Source organism: Girardinichthys multiradiatus, chromosome 12 (assembly GCF_021462225.1).
Source record: "Girardinichthys multiradiatus isolate DD_20200921_A chromosome 12, DD_fGirMul_XY1, whole genome shotgun sequence".
Lineage (NCBI taxonomy): Eukaryota > Metazoa > Chordata > Actinopteri > Cyprinodontiformes > Goodeidae > Girardinichthys > Girardinichthys multiradiatus.
Window position 1 is genome coordinate 10,112,744 of NC_061805.1, and position 22,330 is coordinate 10,135,073.

A 22,330-nucleotide genomic window follows, 5' to 3' on the forward strand; every position below is an offset into this window, starting at 1 on the left:
ATGTTCAAACATAAGGGTGTCCATCAGTGCACTTGGCACCAGGATACCCTAGGCAGGAGGTAAATGATCAACTTTGTTGTCGTATCATCAGACCTTCGGCCGCATGTTTTGGACACTCGGGTGAAGAGAGGGGCTTAGCTGTCCACTGATCACCACCTGGTGGTGAGTTGGATCCGCTGGGGGAGGAGAAAGCCGGACAGACCTGGCAGGCCCAAGCGCATAGTGAGGGTCTGCTGGGAACGTCTGGCGGACCCCTTGGCCAGGGATGTATTCAACTCTCACCTCCGGGAGAGCTTTGACCAGATTCCGAGGGATGTTGGAGATATAGAGTCTGAGTGGACCATGTTCTCCGCATCTATTGTCGATGCTGCTGCCCGTACCTGCGGCCGTAAGGTCTGCGGTGCCTGTCGCGGCGGCAATCCCCAAACCCGGTGGTGGACACCGGCAGTAAGGGACGCTGTCAAGCTGAAGAAGGAGTCCTATCGGCTGTGGTTGGTTTGTGGGACTCCCGAGGCGGCTGACGGGTACCGTGGGGCCAAGCGTGCCGCGGCCCGGGCGGTGGCAGAGGCAAAAACTCGGACCTGGGAGGAGTTCGGTGAGGCCATGGAGAAGGACTACCGGTAGGCCCCGAAGCGATTCTGGCAAACCGTCCAGCGCCTCAGGAGGGGGGAGCAGAGGCTGGGGACTCGGGGTTGGATTCTTTCATCACCCAGGCTGAAGTCACCGATGTGGTTAAAAAGCTCCGCGGTGGCAGGGCTTCGGGGGTGGATGAGATCCGCCGTGAGTACCTCAAGTCTTTGGATGTTGTGGGGCTGTCATGGTTGACACGCCTCTTCAACATTCAAGATCCATTTTATATAGACCAGAACTGAATGATTTTAGTGTGAAGTATTTAAAAGCATATGTTCTGTCTGCTATAATATTCCTGAAATTCCTGCAGAATTCTGAAATATGATTAAGATATTTCTCTGCAGTCATAAAGAATACTAGTAAACACCTTTGAAAGAAGAAATAAATTAAAAACATTTGAACAAAAAAAAAAGAAAAATTCAAAACTACAGTACAAATACTAGCATCAAAAGATCTCAGATCTTCTGCCTTATTTATACCTAATGTGCTGTCAGCAGAGACATTTCTGCAGGGATTCTTGTTTTGTGGATCTTTTATCTTGTTAAAAAAATCTAACAATTTATAGCAAAAGAAATACAAAACCATGACCATGACACGTCTATAGGTAACAAACTACTATATCTATAGTAAGTTTGATTGATTTTACAGAAAAGTCAGGTTAGTAGCTGTAAGGATTACTTTTAAATTATTCGTTTTTGTTTCTTCAGGTAGATTACGTCACGTTCAGGTGCTTTTTATGCCTAAGTGGTTTAAAAAAAAAACACCTCCCCTGAAAACAGCCATTCAGACTCTGAATAAAAAAAGCAGCTAGGGTACAAAAAAAAGAAAACTTAAGAGAAGAACATTTTCAAATTGAAAGAAAGTCTGGCTGCTTTGAAGCAAAATCTAGATGGTACATAGACTTTTAGGCATAGCTAAAATGTTGAATAGGGTATGATGGTCACTTAAAATGACAAAAAAGGAGTGTAAAATGTCTCACCTCATCCAATTTGGTCTGCTGGCAGGGAAAAGAGAAGGTGAAACCCAGAGGGAGCTTTTTATCCTTTATCCCCATCTTCTCCAGAAAATTAGCCAGACAGTCAGCGATGTGGTCAAATAACTACAGGAGAGAAAAAGTTGTTCTCATTAAGCATGAGAGGAATCTGTTTGTAGGGCTGTAATTAACAACATTTTAGACTGCAAGGACCCCTGGGACAGTTTTATTCACTGTGAGCTTTAATAATGCATGAGTAAACAGAATAACACAGAGGAAAAGTATTAACTTATTTCTGAAATACAGGAACCAAATTACTTCTCATTAATAGAAAACACATCGCAAGGACAACACATGGTAGATGTTGCTGCTCAAGAAGATTCAAGCTGGCAAACCTCAAGGGACGTTGACTGACCTCTGCACACCAAGATCACAGAACCTGAGCTTAAGTTTGGTAATTTAAAACAGATGCACAATACATCTCATACAACATACAACTCATAACATGCATTAACCCCTACTTGTTTAGTTTTCTAACTAATACATTTACACAGCTAATTTAACATATAATACAGATAATGACAATGACACTGCTTACAAATGAGGAAGTTTTGGTCCCACAGAAAAAAAAATATGGAAATGCTTGATTTAAATTGGTCAGCACAAACCCGCTCTTCTTATATGGATACAAAAAAAAAAAAGGATTGACCAATAGCTGATTGTCTTTAAAGCAACACAATTCTGTCCCTGATTTTACCTATGATTCCCTGTCAAGAAAAGTCTGCATCAGTCTGCAGGAATTGGGGTTATTCAGCAGGGTGGGTTTGCACAAAAATGTGTTGACGTAAGATGGGATCTGAAATTTTGCAAGGGGAACAGACCCGTTCCAATCTCCAACTGGACAAACAAACACCTTTAAACTTTCTAGCCAAACCGGGACATAGTTGGGCATTGTGATCTGATCACTGACCCAACTGAAAACAACCAGGAATAGAGGCTGGGATGACATGTCCTTTTTTTTATTGTTTTGAAAACGTTATTTGAAAATATACAATTTTATAACCATAATGACAGAACAGCAATGGGTAGAATACAAAGTATCAAGTAATGACATTACAATTTCAGAATGAGCAGAACACATGCACATAAAAAAGAAGCCGGAAAATAAATAAAAACACATCATTGCCTCAGTGTTTTAGTTTGGGTTTTGTTTTAAAGCTAAATTTATGGATGAAATATTTTCCAATTAGAAGGAAGTTTTTAAGTCTGTTAAGGTGGAAATATTTTGTGGATAAAGCCTTTATTGAAAGTTGTTCCATAACCCAATCAACTCACTTAAAAAAGAAATGTTTACAAATTTTAATTTGATAAAGTCACAGGTGGAAATATTTCTGAAAAGTCCTGTTATCCCATATTTTTCATTTCAGGGCAAGCGCAGAAGAAATATAGCCTTTACAAATTCATTACCACCAGTTGGTAGCTTTGCCCTAGCGAGAGTTTGATGCGCTCTATCGCCTTGAGTAGGTTTAACAGACCCTGCAGTCTGTGATCCTTCAGCAGGTAAAGTCATAAAGTCTTTCAGTGGTGAAACAAAAATCTGCTGTAAATTCCAAGTCTTTTCAAATTCTATGAAGACTGTATAATAATGACCAACTATGAAGAAATATAATACTCTGAACTACTATAAAGTACAAAAAAATAAAGTATATATAGATATGAAACCATATCACTACATTTAGGTACAACGCTGTTCCCAAGTCATTGTTTCCAAGTCCAAGTCAAATCTCAATGTTTTTGACCCAAGTCAGAGTCAAGTCTGCAATGAACAAAATAAACATTTTCTCATATAATCCACAACATATAGAGCCCCTCTAACTCTGCATCGCTGTAGGTTAGAGATCCAAACCTGGACTAAATTATTACATGAACATTTGATACTTAAATCTATTCATATTTATTAAGTTATCTTTATAACTTATAATATTTAATTCACTATCCAAAAAGAAAAATGCCTCAATGCTGTTTTATATTATTTTGAAAATTGATCAAATGTATTATTTGCCTAATCAGAAATATAAATAGGCATATATGCTTCAAGAAAAATCATGGAAAAAAATTAAAACCTATTACTGTTGAGTCTATGAATAAATTCCACAAGTCCTTTTTATGTCTCTGGAATGACAAAGTTACCACCTGTTTATCCCTGTCTTCATATTATTCACTCATTCATTGCACTAAATTTGGTTTGGAGGGTTTTCTTTTCTTCACTCTGAGGTGGAAATGTTTTTAATAATATTTGGAAACAATTTTCTAAAACATTTCTCAATTTTAAATATTAAAGATGTTAAAATCTAAGGTAAGAACAATTAATGAGACAAGTGTAATAAGTAAATAAATGAGTCTGATACTTCTGAACGAACAGAACAGAAAGTTTCTTTTAGTTGGATAATATCAACCAAAAAGATCCTTTTAATGTCGCAGTTGGCTACACAGTGAGAAAATGTCGAAGGTAAGATTTGTATTAAAATCGTTTTGCATTTCAGAGAGTTCAGAGGATAATTCACCTGTAAATAGCACCCTTCCCATATCTGCCCTGCTTCAGCTCTGTGTCTTGTCTTTTTTTTGGAGCCTCTTTTTGCACATCTTCCAAATTCTTCCAAAATATGGATTTGGTCAGCTGGTCTCTCAATGCAATTGATAAAATTTTCTCGACGAGAAGACAGGGGTCGGGAGAGCACACTTGCCCGGACGGGACATTTTTCTCCGGATACACAATGGACTCCTGGCAGAAGTGGAGGATTGTGTGTCTGTCGATAATGTCAGTCGAGGATGTGGAAGATGTGTATATAATTGGATGTTTGATATCAGGATTTCTGCTTTTTGGAGTCAGCGGTTACCTGGCATATCGAGAAATTCTGAGAATGTCAGCAGCTGTTCTGGCCATTGTAAGGCTGCTTGGCATGTGTGATGGGATCTTCAGAGCGATCAACACTCAGACTGAGATGTTACGTGAGCTGAATCGCAGACTGGATGTGGGCCTTACACAGGATCGCAGGCAGGTTGCGGTTCCTGGACTCAGGGGTGAAATGGGATAAATCTTGGAGAAAGTTGTTTGCTCGGATCTGGCAGAAAGACCAGGAATTTGGCTGTTTGGATTTGCCTTTGAGAAGCACCAGTGAGACTCTCAAGGCTGACGGAAAATTAAGAGTCAGCCTAACCCAAATAAGTATTGTTTTTCTGAATCTGGCTCCCCTGCGCGGCCTTGATGGCTGGCTATCTTCAACTTCTCCTGGAAGTTATGTAAACATGACGCTCTGCTCCCTCTGCCCCCTCCCTTCCCTGAGGACACCTGTGGACCTGCTCAGAACTTGGCCGGTTGATGTACATTCCAACGAACCATCAAGGACAATGGCCTCTGTGACAGTGTTTCATGGACTTACTTGCACACACTCACTTGCACACACACACATGCTCAAGATAAACATTTTGCACTCCTCACACCACCTTCACCGTTCCCGGCATGTTTTGTAGATTTGTTGCTCCTTTGTGCTGAGGTTTTTTGCAATCTCAAACTGTATCCTGCTAAGGATAAAGTGTGAAATATGATTTTTTTCCCCTCTACTTACCTAATGTGGCCTCTTTTCTCATCTAGCAAGGGCAGCACCTGTGAGTGGGCAGCAAAGCCTCGGTGACCCGTCCCCCCATTATCTTGTGTCATGATGTATGTTCGGATGGGTTGTACTGGAATTCTAACTTCCCCTCGTGGATCAATAAAGTATCTTTGAATTGAATTGAATTGAATTGAATAGGTCCCCAGACTCTTTAGAAAAGATTTTTTTAATTTGTGGTGGTAGGCTGACGGGAGTGGAGGTACGTCGTGCTATTTAAAACGTATTTGAAACATTACGCATTAAGGTAAAAGATATATTAATTAACTACATTACTGTCATTCAAATGCAACATACACTCACCGGCCACTTTATTAGGTACACCTGTCCAACTGCTCGTTAACGCAAATTTCTAATCAGCCAATCACATGGCAGACACTCAATGCATGTAGGCAGGTAGACATAGTCAAGACGATCTGCAGCAGTTCAAACCGAGCATCAGAATGGGGAAGAAAGGTGATTTAAGTGACTTTGAACATGGCATGGTTGTTGGTGCCAGACTGAGTATTTCAGAAACTGCTGATCTACTGGGATTTTCCAGCAGGTAACTTCCAGTAGGCTAACACGCCATGTCATAAAGCACGAATCATCTCAGACTGGTTTCTTGAACATGACAATGAGTTTACTGTACTCAAATGGCCTCCACAATCACCAGATCTCAATCCAATAGAGCACCTTTGGGATGTGGTGGAATGGGAGATTCACATCATGGATGTGCAGCCGACAAATCTACAGCATCTGTGTGATGCTATCATGTCAATATGGACCAAACTCTCTGAGGAATGTTTCCACTATCTTGTTGAATCTATGCCACAAAGATTAAGGGAGTTCTGAAGGCAAAAGGGGGTCCAACCCGGTACTAGCAAGGCGTACCTAATAAAGTGGCCGGTGAGTGTATGTCCGCTGCATGTTACTTGGAGCCCGAAGAAAGCATGCACAAGAGGTATATTGGCTGACCCGGCAGGAGCAAGACAGACTGGAATGGAACAGAAAATTGGAGTTTTCCGTAATTTGATGGCGAACAATGGAGACCAGGTCCGTCGACGGTGACGTTCGGAGTAGTCACAGAGAATGTGGAACCGTTCTCGTTAATTAACATAACAACAGAACTGCATTTTACTAAATACTAAATTCTAGAAATTCACTGCTCCAAGGTGGCAGCAGGTAGGAGTGGCTCTGTTAATTTTCATTCTGATTAATTCTTTTTAAGAACTCAAATTCCTGTTGTGGTGGATAAAAATGTATTTTTTGGACGAGTATCCTTTCTGCTATTCAGATGTTTTTTTACTTTTGGACATTTGCTATGATGCATCAACATGGCAATGGGGTTGTTTTTTTTACAACCAGGAGCAGCTGATTAATGTCTCAAAAGCTCAAATAATACTTCAACTACAACCCCAAATACCTGATGAGTTGAAAAGGAGGCGCCATGGATGCAGAGCAGGAGCAAAGAGAAGAGAGAGAAGGAGGAAGTTCAAACCATCTCTTCTATCAATTACGATGGGCAATGTGAGATTGTTGGGAAACAAGTTGGATGAACTCCAAGCCCTACAAAGGACCCAGCCAGAGTATTGGGAATGCAGTATTATGTGCTCACTGAGACATGGTTGCAGGATCATATCCCTGACTTCTGCGTCTCTCTGCCAGGTTTTCTGACCATATAGGCAGACAGAGATTTAATTCACTTTAAATTCAACTGAAAAATACTTTATTAATCCCAAAGCTAAATTAAATTATTATTGAATCTTTATTCGATTTAAAGAGGAGTGGCAAACGCAAAGGAGGTGGTCTAGCAGTACTTGTGAACAACAGATGGTGTCATCCAGGACATGTTACTGTGAAGTGTCGTCTCTGTGGTCCAGATATTGAACTGTTAGCAGTAAGTTTTCGTCCATATTATATACCCAGAGAGTTCACCAGTGTTATTTTGGCAACAGTTTACTTTCCACCTTCAGCTGTTGACACTGCATGTGACGTCATCAGCTCAGTTGTTGCTAAGCTACAGAAACAACACCCCAATGCGTTTGTGGTAATATCTGATGATTTTAACCATGCTTCATTCTCTGCTACACTTTCAACGTTTCAACAGTTTGTCAGCTGCTCTACCATAGAAAACAAAATGTTGGATTTATTTTATGCAAATGTCAAGGACTCATACATACTGATGGATGTCTGGACAGAACCAATGACCTAAACACATTCTTCAATAGATTCAGTTAAGAAACAAGCTCAGCATCCTCCTCTCCTGCTCACAGCCAAACAGACGACCCACAGCTTTTCTGTCACACCTCAAATGTTTTATCTTCCACCTCAGCCGTGGATCCTTCTGCTTCTACATGTTTACTTTCAACCAAATCAGAAGATTCAATTCAATTCAAAGATACTTTATATATCCCCGAGGGGAAATTAGAATTCCAGTACAACCCATCCAAACATACATCATGACACAAGACAAGGGGGGGACGGGTCACCGAGGCTTTGCTGCCCACTCACAGGTGCTGCCCTTGCTAGATGAGAAAAGAGGCCACATTAGGTAAGTAGAGGGAAAAAATCATATTTCACACTTTATCCTTAGCAGGATACAGTTTGAGATTGCAAAAAACCTCAGAACAAAGAAGCAACAAGTTTACAAAACATCATCATGCTGGGAACAGTGAAGGTGGTGTGAGGGGGTGCATATGTTTATCTTGAGCATGTGTGTGTGTGCAAGTGAGTGTGTACAAGTAAGTCCATGAAACACGGTCACAGAGGCCATTGTCCTTGATGGTACGTTGGAATGTTCATCTACTGGCCACAAAGTTCTGAGCAGGTCCACAGATGTCCTCAGGGAAGGGAGGGGGCAGAGGGAGCAGAGCGTCATGTTTACATAACTTCCAGGAGAGGTTGAAGATAGCCAGCCATCAAGGCCAACACACAATCCTCCACTTCTGCCAGGAGTCCATTGTGTATCCAGAGAAAAACGTCCAGTCTGGACAAGTGGGCTCTCCTTCACCCTGTCTTCTTGTCGAGAAAATTTGATCAATTGCATTGAGAGACCAGCTGACCAAATCCATAACTCAGATGCTAGTGCTGACCTTCTTCAGCTTGCTTATTGCTGTGGAGTTGGATTGAAGATGACATCATTCACCTGCTTCAACAAACCCACTGTTTTCTGGACAAATCCAGCAGCACTGTGTTCTTTGATTTGTCCAGTGCATTTAACACAATTCAATCTGATTTGCTTTGTCAGAAAGTCCAGTCAGGTGGAGACCTCAGCAATCTCCTAAATCAAACACTACCTGACAAACAGAACACAGTTTGTGAGACTGAAGGGTTGTGTGTCTAACCAAGTGGTTAGCAGCACAGGAGCACCACAGGGGACTGTACTGTTGCCATTCCTTTTCACTCAGTACTCCTCAGACTTCCAGTACAAGACAGACATCTGTCATCTGCAGTAATACTCAGATGATTCTGCAGTCGTGGGGTGGATCAGAGATGGACAAGTAGCTAAGTACGGTGAGCTGGTGGACCGCTTTGCAGCATGGTGTTGAAACAATCATCTCATCTTGAACGTGAATAAAACAAAGAAGATGATCATATGCTGGGGTAGCAGCATCAGAGCCAGAGACTTAAATGCTCAACAAGCTGGCCCTGTTCTAGGTACTCCTCTGGAACCTCTGGAGATCAAATGAAGAACATTATGGAGAACCCTGAGCATCCTCTTCATGAGACTGTTGTACAACAACAGAGTGTCATCAGTCAGAGGCTTCTTCAGATCTGCTGTAAGACAGACCGCTACAGGTGATCCTTCCTGCCCACAGCCATCAGCATCAAATGGCTCTTTCAAGAAACCTGCATAATATGAACTACAACAATATTCAATTTCCCTTTGGGATGAATATTTATGAATTTAATTTAATTTGACTGACTTGGTAAAAGCATTCAAAATTTTACATGAGAAAAATAAACCCTCCCTCACTGTGCGTTTCCTTGAGCAAAAATCCTTGCATTAGCCAAAATCTGAAGAATAATAAATAACTGATAAAAAATAAGTGTAAACTAAAGTTGAAATGTGTCAAATTTTATAATTATTACATGCAGTCTACAAGTGCATCTCAAAAAACTAGAGAGATGTACCTCTATGTGGTATATTCCACATAGAGTGGTATATTCCACCTGCATTAAAACTTTATTTACACTGAACCTATAATACCTTTAAAGGGTGTTGTGCTACTAAAGTAAACCTATGGGACAGATTAGGCAAAATAAGTCAAGTGCTGCATATTGCTCCTCCCTCAGTACTGTACTCCTGTGTTGCTTTGGACTGCTGCTCAGAGTAAGAAACTATACAACAGCCACTATAATTCTTCTGCAGATTTATATTTGTTTATTTCCATTTATACAGCAGGAACTCTCAATGTTTGCAGACAATAAAACATGAAGGAGACAAAAAACACAGATCCAGGTATTAAAATGAAGCCATGGAATAAAACAGGTAAATGAATCAGCAACATTAACGTGTACGACTCAAAGAGGAAGGACATGTGGAAATTTTAAATTATCTAACCGACATAGACTTTACAATTAACTCACCAGTGTTTTAGAGTAATAAAACATTACCTTCAGATTTTTTTACTGCTCTAACACATGTTCTTGTGCACAAGTATTAAAGTATTAAAATGCTCCATTTTCTGTTTTAACAAATAGAATACAAGTTTCATAAATCTCAAAAAGCGTTTTAAGAAATTTCGGTTCAGCGTAAATTATCCAGTTCTGGTTTGGTTTAGATATTAAACTAGAGTCCTAGCACAATAAAACAATTAAATAGCCCTTTAATGTAGCACAATATGCTCCCATACCAACTTCAGCGTAATTAGCAGCTAACAGTTGGCTTGCTGCAACATTCACAGAGTGCTTCATGTCCAGTCTGTAACTCAATCATTGTTACTGTTTTCTACAGGGTACCAAAAGGCTGTCAGACAACAAATTAAAACTGTCGGGAGCATGAGGGCTTCTTCACTGCTTAAGTGACAGGGGTTTTTGGCTGGCCCAACAAGCATTGTAAGCAGACTGTCAATACAACTTCAAAATAAAAGTCTCAAACACAGATTCAACTGGCTTTCAAGTTAAAATACACTCTCCTTTAAACCTGGGACTCAATAATCTCTTCAAATTATTTTAAGAGATAAAAATTATGTCCTGACAGCAACTAAATAGCGCTTTTCGAGAGATACCTTACATTGACTAGAAATATTGTGTTTCAACATTAATCTCATAGTACAAGATCTAACCACAAACCCAATTTATAATGAGATTAAATGACACAGAGGAGGACTCTGCTATTTAGGTGGCGTTTGAAGGCAATTGCCTCCACTTTATTTTATTGGGGAGTAGCAAAGTAAAGGGGGCTGAAGACAAATACAACCCACACTTTTCAGATTTATTTTTGTTGAAACATTATTAGAAACCTTTATTCTGTTCTAATCACACAGAATTGTGATTACGGTAAACATATTACAGGTTGTTATTTTGTGTTACAAAAATATGAAAAAGTTAAAGTCATATAAGCAGCGTTTCCCCTACCATTACCCTGCAAGAAAACCAGGACATGTAATAAATTAATAAACTTCTGTACGTGTTAAAATGTTACTAATTTACTGGGCAGGAGAGGAAATATACTGTTTCTAATAGTTGCCCGGCACTAATAGTTCTAGATAGATGAAGACAGATAGATGAAGCTAGAAAACTGAAGACGAACAAACAGATGGAGAGAAACAGATACAAATGGAAAGATTAAGTTAAATATATAGATATATACATGGACAGATACATAAAGGAGTGTTTGTTCAATAGCTCTTAAATTATATTTAACAGTTAAAAGACCAAAATGTGATGCATACATTTCTCACTTGTCTGAACTGGAGCAGAGCTGGGTTTACCTGCCTTTGAGGAAAAGTAAGCTGCTCATACTATGCAGAACAGCAGGATAAAATACCACAGTGTCTGATGTCACCTGGAATTGTGGCATGAAAGTGACAAACTGAAAACTACAGTGCTACCTTCTTCTTTTCTTTTACAGACATATCTAAATGAAGCCCTGGTTAACATGCATATGGCAGCATTGACTGAAAGGTGTCTCTTCAAGAGTCTGTTGAAGTCATTAAATTTACACACCTCATGTCTGGAAGGCGCTTAAATGTTAGAGATCATTGGCCATCAGTGACCATCTAAAGCCTTTTGGTACATTATGCGTAGGACTGTTTTTTCCTCTCTGGCTCTGTCAGTGAGAGACATTGTTTTGACAGGTTGTTCAGCATTGCACATTATTGCTAAAAAATGAGAAAAAAGAAAGCGACACTAACTCAACATGTCAGAAATTTTATGTTCGATTGATAGTGTCACATCTTTTAAACAAGCTGGAATTCTTCAAAGAAAGATGCTGAGAGAAGAAACTGAACATTTTAAGGAAAAGGGAAACTGTTGCTTTATTAGCAAGATGTCATCAAGAATAGCATACGTCCTCTTGTGCAGGGGGGAGATTGGTCACGAAGAGCCAAAGGACAAGGCCACAGCCACATGTCATAACATCAATTAATTATCATCCCAGAGGCAAACATGTAACCCGAGGAGATGGGCAACGCTCAGACGTAACAGCCAAAATAACCAACACAGGACAGGAAAGAGCTGGTCAGACAACATTTGAGGGCTTACCTCAGAGCCGCTGCCTCTCATGACAAGCTCAGGAATGTCATAAATCTGGCTTTCCATCTCCACCTTTTGCTCGCCATTGCCCTTAACCTTGACCAGGAGAACTCTGAAATTAGATCCACCGAGGTCAAGTGCCAGGAATTCTCCTTGTTCTATGAACACAAAAACAATTGCATTCAAATGATGCATAGTGTATCATCAACTACATTTAATTTGGAATAAAATAAATATTTTACCAGATACTTTGGTTTATTTTTGCCACCTGTAAATGTTACTTTATTGGCCAAAATTGAGTGCACAAAAACATAATTTGACTTTGGTTTCACCAACGTACAGCGTACAGACATTAACCATTAATATATACTGCACAAAATAAATTATAGGAACACTTTGAAAACACATCAGATTCTAATTAAGGGGAAAAATCATGTTGGACATACAAACAGATATGGAATGGGTAATGTGTTAGGAACAAAAGGATGCCACATCATTTGATGAAAATCAAAATTATCAACCCACAGAGTGGTCCCTTTGTAGGGCTCTGGCAATACTCATACTGTTCCTCCTTGCACAATGGAGCAGATACGGGTACTGCTGATGGGTTAAGGCCCAAGTAAATGCCTGTCTCCTGGAATCTCCTCCATGCTTTTGAGGCTATGCTGGGAGACACCGCAAACCTTTGGGCAATGGCACGTATTGATGTGCCATCCTGGTGGAATTGGACTGCCTGTACTATCTCTGTAGGGTCCAGGTATCCCCTCATGCTACCGGTGGGGAAACTAATGAAAAGCAGTCAATAAAATAAGGAATGAGAATGGACTAAATGTCTGTGGCCTCCACCTGCAAAACCATTCCCATTTTTGGGGTTGTCTCACTGTTGCCCCATTAGTGCATCTGTTGTTAGTTTCATTAATCAGAGTCAGCTGTTTTAGGGTTAACGGTCCCCTATACTCCTCAACCAGCCAGATCAATATTCCAAAAGTTTAACTGACTTGTCAATATATAGTATACTTTGAATTTTTTGAGCAGTGTATAAACTTCAGAGAAATAAAAAAAAAGATAAAAATACAGTGTGTACATATATACACACACATGTATGTACGTCAAATAATGTTTTTAAATCATTTAGTTTACTTTGTCAGTTTGTGATCTCCACAAAACATTTTGTCAAAATAATACAAGGATCTACCATCTACCAGCTCTGCACATCTTTGTTTAATAGTTTCAGCTTAGTCAGACTGAATGGAGACCATCAATAAAAAGCAATGTTTAAATCTTGTCACACATTCCTAAATGGATTCTGGTCTGGACTTTGACTGGGTCCCTTTCAAAAGAATATGCTTTCACCTAAACCAATCCATTGTAGCTTAGGGTTTAGGGTTGTTGCCCCTCTAGAAGGTAAATCTCAGCCTCAAGTCTTTTTCAGCAAATTTTCTTCCTGAATAGATGTTTTTAGCTCCCTCCATCCTACCATCAACTGCCACCACCATCCCTTTCTCCGCTGAATCAAAGCATTCCCACAGCATGACAGTGCTGCCACCACCACGTAATTAGGGTAATGTGCATTGTTAGTTTTCTGACAAACAATGTATTTTGCATGCAACCCAAAACGTTCTGACCAAATTCTACTAGTTTTATTTTAAATTTACATTTTAAATTTTAGTAGTAAAAATTTAAATGTATACTTTATATTTGACTTGACAACAATACTTAACTATGTGTTGGTCTATCAAATAAAATCCCAATAAAATCCAATGAAGTTTGCAGCTGTAATGCGACACAATGAGAAAACTTTCAAGACGTATGAATGCTTTTGCAAGGCATCATACCTGCTTCTGGACTTGAAAGAATGGAATTACAGTCACTTGCATTGACTACTCTATGCAGGCCTTCACCAAATGTATGTTTTATGATGCAAACTAAATAGTGATGTAGTGAATGAAGGAGCTCGTTAATATGTGAGCATTTGAAATACAGTGTTAGGCTGCTACTTGGCACATGCTTATTTTGTATTTGAGACCAAAATAATAAAGAGGGATGCATCATTTCAGTCTGGGTTTCTTTTTTTTTTTATATGAAATTGTATTTTAGCTGCATTTCAGATCTGAAGGCAACAAGGTGCAAGGCAGGCTAAATGAGGCAAAGATAAAGTCATCTATTGTGTTTTTTCCCACAAAAGCAAATCAAATGGCAAAAGAAAAAAAAACAGGTTCACCAAAGGGAGGAAGGAGGAAGTCAGTATGTCACTCAATGTTTTAAAACCCTGAAGGTGAGGAAATCCATTTCATTCAATTTGTTGGGTTACTAATGACACTTTAAGTTTGACATTTCTCACTTTCTTACAATGTAAACCACCGATTCAAATAGTTCTCAAAGAACTCTGTCATCTGACCTGTCATGGCAGCTGTAAATATCTTTTTTCACATACATGTGAATTTATCTTTTTGGTTGTTGTCCTGCTTGAACATGAACTTTTGTCTCAATTCAATTACAAAACACTTGATTAATCCCAAAGGCAAATGTCTCAAATCTTTTCCAGTCTCTAACTGACTTTATTCCAGGATTGACATGTATTTAGCTCCGTTATTCTTAGCAGATCAACACATTTCAGCTTGTGGATCCTTACCAGAGTCGTAAAACAAAATAGTTTGTGTTTAAATAAAAAATAAGAGAGAGTCTTTACCTCACCAGATTTTTGTCCCTCTTTATGCACCTTGGGGAGTCTGTAAAGTTGTGCCAAAAACTTTTGGATCGCTCCATTTTTTCCCATTACCACTGACCAGCTTCCCTGGCCAGGTACCACAGAACATCTTTCACATTACAATGCTCAATCAGTGGCCAATGCCCGTGTTGTATCAAGCCAGATGTTATCATCAAGACTTCCTCCTGAGAGTCCGCATAGATTCTTACAGCTGTTTTAACGCTGTGGTGCATTCAAGTCAAATCGTACACCAGATTATCTATACTGAAATATTCCAAAATAAATGTGAAATTATTCAGCACATCCTAAATAAAATCTTTGAACACTTTCAGTTCATTTTACTTTTGTACAATAGTTTTGTTAATTGATAAATTATCATCAAATTTCCAGTCACATCTATGATTACCACTGCTGCAATGCAATAAAATCAAAGTATCAAATCAAATCAATATCTGTGGGGGAGGGGATTTGTGGCATTTGGGTTCGGGGGCATGTGTTCGATATTGGTGTCCTTGTTGGGGGTGACCCTGTGGGGAGGTTCTTGTTGGGGTTCTCGTGGGGTTGGGATCGGAGCTCATTGGGGGGTCGGGACTGCTTCATCCTGGGGCGGCTCCGGTTGGTGGGCTGGTTTGAGCCATGTGGACCCCTCTTTTGTACATAGCCCCCTCTCCGGAGGTGGATGAGGGTTGTTGGGGACTGGGTTCGGGGCAGTAGCCGGGCTGTCTGCCTGTCTCTGCCCCAGGAGGGAAGGGGACCACCTCCTGTGTCCAGGGGCTGGTTGCCCCAAGGGTGTACCGGCGCCTGGACCTGGGAGTATAGAGTATGCACGGGGAGTGTGATTGAGTGTTTGGCGTCCATTGTTGTTCGTCTTTACGATGGGTGCGAGTGATTTTATGTGTATGCATGAAGGTGGGAGTGGGTTATTGTGACTGTGTATGCCTGTTGGAGTCTCTGCCCGCTGGTGTACTTGTGGTTCTAGGTGTCCGGGGCCGGGTGCTTTGGTGTGTGATGGCTCACTCCCGGTGGCTGCTTGCCGGGGCCTGGCCCCCTGGGCTCTGTCGGGCCTCTGCTTGGGGGGTGGTGTGTCCCGGGGTCTTGGGCATCTGGGTCCATGGCTGGATCTGCTCGGGTGTGGATGGCTGCCGGCGGGGCCTGTGGGCTCGTTGCTGCAGCTCCCTGGGGCTTCTGCACTGTCGCTGCTGGGTGGTTCCCCTGGGACTCTCCACTGCTCTTCTCTGGGGGGGTTGCGGTAGTCCCGGCGGTGGTTCTCCTGGGGTTCCTGTGCTTTGGGGGGCCTTTGGATGTCTGTGGCTCGGATCTCCTCAGTGTCCGTCCAGGGACCATGGGGCAGGTCTGTGGGTCTTCACACTCGCTATTGCATATTTTTGTGGAGAAACCTTGTATACAAAAGCGCGTCCACACTCATACTCACAGGTTGTTAAGCTTCAGGAGTCGACAGATACACAGATGTTCTATCTTGGGCTGCACCTCTTACGAAGTACATTTTACATTCATAATTACCGTGTACTATTTTGTTAAAAAAAAAAAAAAGAAAACAGCTGCAGGTGTATAAGCAAGCAGGGTGTAATCTTGTATTCTTTTCATCCTTCTTTCTCTCCTCCAATCTTTCCTCCTTTTCTGCCCTCTTTCCCTTTTGCTCCATCTCTTTCTTTTTTGAGCTTCTTTTTTCCTTTTCATTTCAGTCTCCGTGTCCATAACAATTGAAATATTCCCAAAGAAGTTTATAATAAAATTTATTTTATAAATATCAAGCAGAGCTTTAAAGCATTCGCTGTGATGCTCTGCTTGTGAAAGTAAATCTGTTGGGCAATTTCTTGTCACTCAGACAACAATTCTGAGCGCTAAAAAATTAAAATCAAAGTATCAGAAAATGTCAATACAGTCTTAAACAAAGATATAGAGGATGGAAGAGTCAGAAAGAGACAACTGATGTGTGTGGAACAACTTTATAAGCTTGTGGACTTTCTGGAAGCAGCCTTGTTGTTACAGGTATCAGATTCATTGCAAAGGCTACATAAGTCCCTTTAATTACAGAGGTCTGGGTCGTGTCTGGGCAGATAATCAGTAGCAGCTGTTAAAAGGTGCTTTTAAAGTGAAAACGTTTCCAACATATTCCAGCAAATAACAGAACACGGAGTGTAGCCACAATTGATTGAGAACGAAACAGGAGCAGTAAAGCGAAGCACAGCATCTTCTGAAGAGAGGATCTTGTTAGCTGAATCAGAGGCTCTAATCACAAAATCACTGATTGAAAGCAACACCCGTAGTCTGGAGTGGTAGAGAAGCAGCACATGTGGAGCTTCGTATTTCTAACTACCTTAAAGAATTCATATTCGGCTGGAGGATCGGCAGTTCACTTCTCACTTTTAGCTGAAGCTGACCTGAAATAATTGTTTCATTTTTGGGTAAAAGCTTATTAGCAAATAGAGTTGCTAATATTATTAGTATTACTAATAATATTACTAGTACTTTACTTGTAGGCCAAAGAGTTTAGTTTTAGTTTCATCTGACCAGAGCATCTTCTGCTACACGTCTGCAGTGACCCCTACATAGCTTGCGGCATTTCTGATGACTTCCAATCAACAATAAATTTCTTATTGTCATGTTTTTATAAAAGGCCAAATTTGAAGTGCAGTGCACAACTTTCTGACCAGTCTTGCAGTGTTCCATGGTCCTTATAATATAGTTTTTTGAGCAATGTTCTGTAACCAACCTCGGAGGCTTTCACAGGACAGCTGCATTTTTAATGAGAAAAACAATGAGTTACCAGTTAGGTGACTTCTGAAGGATATTGGTTTCATCAGATTTTGTTTAGGGGTATTAGAGCAAAAGGGGGTGGAGACAAATGCATATCACACTTTTCAGGTATTTATTAGCAAGATTTAAGAAAAAAAAACCTATGCATCGTTTTTCTTTTCACATCAAAGTTATGCATTGCTTTGTGTTGGTGCAACATATAAAATCCCAATAAAACACAATAAAGTTTTGGCTTCAAATGTCAGAAGACAGGAAAAAGTGAAGATGATTAGGAATAAACTGTAGATGCTAGATGGGATTTTAAAACAGGCTGCACACAGTGCTTGAAAACATGCATTAAAATCATTTGAAGTCACCTGTTATGTGTAAACATTCCTTTGGTTCATCTCCTGAATTTAAATTAATGAAATTATTTACAGATAAATGGTGCAGTAAAAATGATCTTCTCAAGATGCTTAGCTACATTGAGTGAACAAACTAAGGAAAAACAGTCAGTGCTCAATGAAAAACTGAGAGCCTTTGGAAAATCCTGAAATGCATTGACTCAAATGTACTTGCACACTTCTGTACTATGTGCTCCATTATAAATCCATAAAACATTTGCCAGCTCTAAAATGACTTTTTTTGTTTCGGACTAAAGCTAAAACTTTCAAAGGCCTTTTTCCATTATTCTTCACATTCAGGATGGATTTGGCAGTATTGTGGGCCAGTTCTCTCCAAAAGAACTAAAGGTTTGATATGGACTAAGCTTGTGTTGAGAGGAGATATTTGAGAAAAAAACAACAAAAAAGAAACAGATTTGCTAAATAGGAAGACGTACCTGTTCCATCAGGAGTGGAGCGCACAAATGTTGGCAGCATCTTGACAGTGGCTGTGGGATTTGTGTCCCTGCATAAGCCTTTGTCCATCTCTCGCCGAAATCTCAAAGACAACTCCATTAAAGTCTTGTCTGACAGCTTGAACTGGTGCAGGTAATTGTCCACCTAAAAAACAAATAAAAAAACCAATAACTGGAAATGTATGGTAAACAAAAAATAAAAATGCATTAAAGACCTAATCTCACCACTATGCCCCTCTTTCAATGCCTTGTGTACTTTTGGCCCAAGAATAATATTTTGGCACTAGTTAAATGAGTTGGTGCATCGGGGGACAGTGTAGCAGGAGGAAGACAGCCAAGCTGTACACACGGCTGCACAATGGCTTTCTGCCTAAAAGGTAGAAATGGGAAAACTACAGCTAGGATACAGCAAGGATCTCGTTCCAAGACAGACCAGAGTGATTAATAGGATGTTAATTCTACGGCTTGGACAAACACAAGGTTATATGAGCCACAAAACCGGGATGATTGAGCTGACTGAGCAGCTGAAAGAACTCCTGATGCCTGGATGATCCAGATTGGCATGTTGTGCCATTTGTTGATATTTTGGTTATATGAGAGAGTAAGTGAGCATTTTGCAGGTGTTTAACAAAGAAATTTATTTTCTGTGGCATCTTCAATCCTAGAGACTTCATTAATATTTTAATTGATCCCTTTCCAATAAAACATGCTACTGTAAAAAAAAAAAAAACTATACAGCAGTCTACTAGAGCAGCTGTGGTGTTTACATGCTTCTAAACGTTGTCCTTTATGAATAAAAATCTGACAGGAATGTGAGAATGTATTTTGGAACAGTACAACTGCTGGCCTTGATTCTTCTCTCAGCTACACTTCTGCTGTTAGAAATCTTGGCATGCCCTTTGACTCAAAATTCAAACTTGACAAACAAATAAACAATGAGGTTAGGACAAGCTTCTTTAACCTATGGCTGCTAGCCAAAGCCAAAAGGTTTTAAAATTGTAATGACCTTGAAAAGGCTGTCAACACTTTTATAACTTCGCGTCTGGACTACTATAACTATTTGTATTTTGGTATAAACCAGTCTTTATTGAGTTGCCTCAAAACCATCCAGAATGCTGCTGCCCGTCTTATAACAAGCACTAGGAAACAGGACCACATCACACTGATACTTACATCCCTTAATTGGCTCCCCATTAGGTTTAGGATTAAATTTAAACCTTTAATGCTTGCTTTTAAAGTTCTAAATGGTTGGCTCCATTGTGTGATCTTTTAACTGTTTGTGTGCATGGTCGAGTCTTGAGTGCCTCAAACCAGCGCCTGTTGGAAGAGCCCAGGTCTAAATATAAGCACTGGGGTGATCAAGCTTTTTCTGTGGTAGCCTCTAGACTTTGTAATAAACTCCCAACCAAATTAAGACTTATGTCTGACCTGGGCTTCTTCAAGGCAAGACTTAAGACACATCAATTTAAGATGGCTTTAACACTTATTAGTGTGACACTTTTTACACAATCTTTGTTTCTTTTGTTGTTTGTTTTAGTTTTTACTCTAGTGCTGTTTTATTGATTGTGTGCGAGTTACAATTAAACTTACTTTCACCTTTCTTTTTTCCCACTTTGGTCCTCGCTTGCAAAATCCAAAAGGAAAAAGCGTGCTGTCGGAGGAGCGTGGTCTTCCAAAGTGCTTGTTGTTTAAGCCCTTCTCTCATGCCGTCATCATTATTTTGGTGCAGTCAGCATCTGTAAAGGCCTTAATTTGGGTCGAGAATCTGTCTTTTTCTTTATAAACCCTTTGGTACATATGTTTTTGAGGTCTAAGATTTTGTCCCAACCTATCAGAATGCCTCAAGAAATGTTATATGAGCCCATAAACAAGAGGCCTTGTTTATGCATCTGAACAATACAGCCATGTGGTATTTTGCCTTTGCCATTAGAGGGTCAGGACAACGTGAATCCCTGCTCTGACAGAAAAACCACAAGAATGCCAGGCTTATGCAAAGATTTTGACTTTTTAAGGCTATGCTCTTAAACAGTCACCAACACCCTGTTTTCATTTAATACGGTTTATAAACATTTCCGTACTATGTTCCTTTTGTCCCTTGCGACTTTTCTATTTTGAAGCTTTATTTACAACCTGCTTATGCTCCACCAGCATGAAATGCGAATAATTGTTTTTTCTTTCTGGTGTGAAGACTTGGATCCTAAGTTCATAAAATTTACTTTAGGTGTATTCACACTTGCCACTTTTGGTCCGCTTTAAATGGACCAGAGTTCGTTTCCCCCGTTGGTCCGGTCCTTTTGTGCAGGTGTGACCAAAAAACTGGGCCGAGACCCACTTTTTGAGGTGGTCTCAGTCCGCTTCTAATCGGACTCTGGTGCGGTTCGCTTATGGTCTGAATACAAACCGGCCCCGATCCGAACCAACTACAAAAAGCGTATGTCTCTTTGGACATAAAAAGCCACCGTAGCCGGTACCAAAGATGTGTGTTGTAAGGTAATCATACCTGATAAGCTGTGTTGCTTAGCAACGCTACTGGCTTGTTGTGGGACAAGGCACGTAGAGAACGTCGGCATTCAGCACGCATTCTCCGACGGGGTTCCACAATTATAAATGGAACGTCTCAAAGTCCGTGTTGAATGAGCTGCTCTTGAGTCTCACAATAATATTACAGCTGTAATAACGGCATAAATATGCAGAACACAGGTGCTGCACGCAGCACGTCTACAGCTGTTGTCCTAGTGTCTGTCCAGTGGGAACAATGATCGTCACCCGCGTGGCTTTGTTTACAAGTAATAGTTCACTTGCAAAAAGTACAATGTGAAAACAAAACGAACCAAATGAAAAAAATAAAGTTCGCTTTTGGTCCGGACCAAACAAGTGGACCAAAGGACTTTCCTGGTGTGAATACACCCTTAGTTGAACAATCTAAGCAACCTTTAAAGTCTGAATAAATGAGGGGTAAACAACAAACATGGAAAAAAAAAAGTCCACCAACTGTCTTTAATACCAAATCTCACTGACAGATGTATCAAACCTTTGACCAGTGTGCTTAATTTTACAAATCACTCAAACATTCCTGTTGTTTCAACTTGATGGACGTGCAGAAATATGGCAGAAAAGCATCGTGTTCTTATAGTTTCCTATAAGAACACAAAGCTTTCTGCCTTAATGACATTTTGAACTGTACATGTATCTGAATGATCAAAACCAGAACTTTTTCTGGACTCCTGCTAAAAGGGCACAAATGTATTAATTATGTAGAGGAGGTTCTGTGGCTCTTATGTCATGACTCACTTCAGCCTTTCACAGTTTCTGACCCTAAGGAACAGCTGCCATGAAAGATTCAGTTCTATCCTGTCACAAACACATCTGATTAAAATGAATGAGTCAAATTGTACTTGCAGTCAAGCTTAATGTCAAGCTGACAGCTGACCAGTCATTTAAATAGCATATTTTGGAATCTGCGAGCTTCTACAATATTCATCGCAGGGGGCCCCTGGAACAAAGACTGAGCAATTCTACAAGGACATTTATTGAAAAAAATATTATTTGAAGTTCAAAGTTTCACAGTGCTTGTTATTCTGTGACAAGCCATAACACCTGCTGTCAAAAGGGTCCATTAGATCCAATCAAATATGGACAATGGGATTCAAAATTAAGTTGAAATAAGTGTCATTACACTGCCCTGCTAACTGTACTGAAAATAATTCAACTGACTTAGATTTATTACAACAGAAGCAGGAACCTGAGCCCTAGTCTAGCAGCCAAATGATCTTGAGCTGTATCTACCATGGTTTACCAGGGGTCCGTAATGCCAGCTACTGTCCTGCAACTTTTGGATGCGCCAACATGGTTCAACAGCTAACAATTATCTTAGTAATTGAGTATTTTATCCATTATTCTGACAATTAATTGGATTTAAAAAATTGGCACATTCTGCAGATTTTTCATTTAACTTCTTAAGCTTATGAGTAATAGAAATACATAAAAGAGAAACTTCAAGGACCTCCTCAATCCTGCCATCACGCATTCCCTGGTGGAAGCAGAGGCTGGGGACT

At 40.1% G+C, this 22,330-nt stretch overlaps 1 protein-coding gene across 1 annotated transcript in view; it reads right to left on the minus strand.

The window, feature by feature from the left end:
* Positions 1-22,330, minus strand: part of hk2 (hexokinase 2) — an 86,801-nt gene that overhangs the window by 60,326 nt on the left and 4,145 nt on the right. The window contains exons 2-4 of the mRNA XM_047381579.1: positions 18,258-18,420; positions 11,962-12,110; positions 1,610-1,729 (exon numbers count right to left, since the gene is read on the minus strand). Of these exons, the coding sequence (XP_047237535.1) occupies positions 1,610-1,729; positions 11,962-12,110; positions 18,258-18,420 (432 nt within the window). The remainder of the gene's footprint in view (positions 1-1,609; positions 1,730-11,961; positions 12,111-18,257; positions 18,421-22,330) is intronic.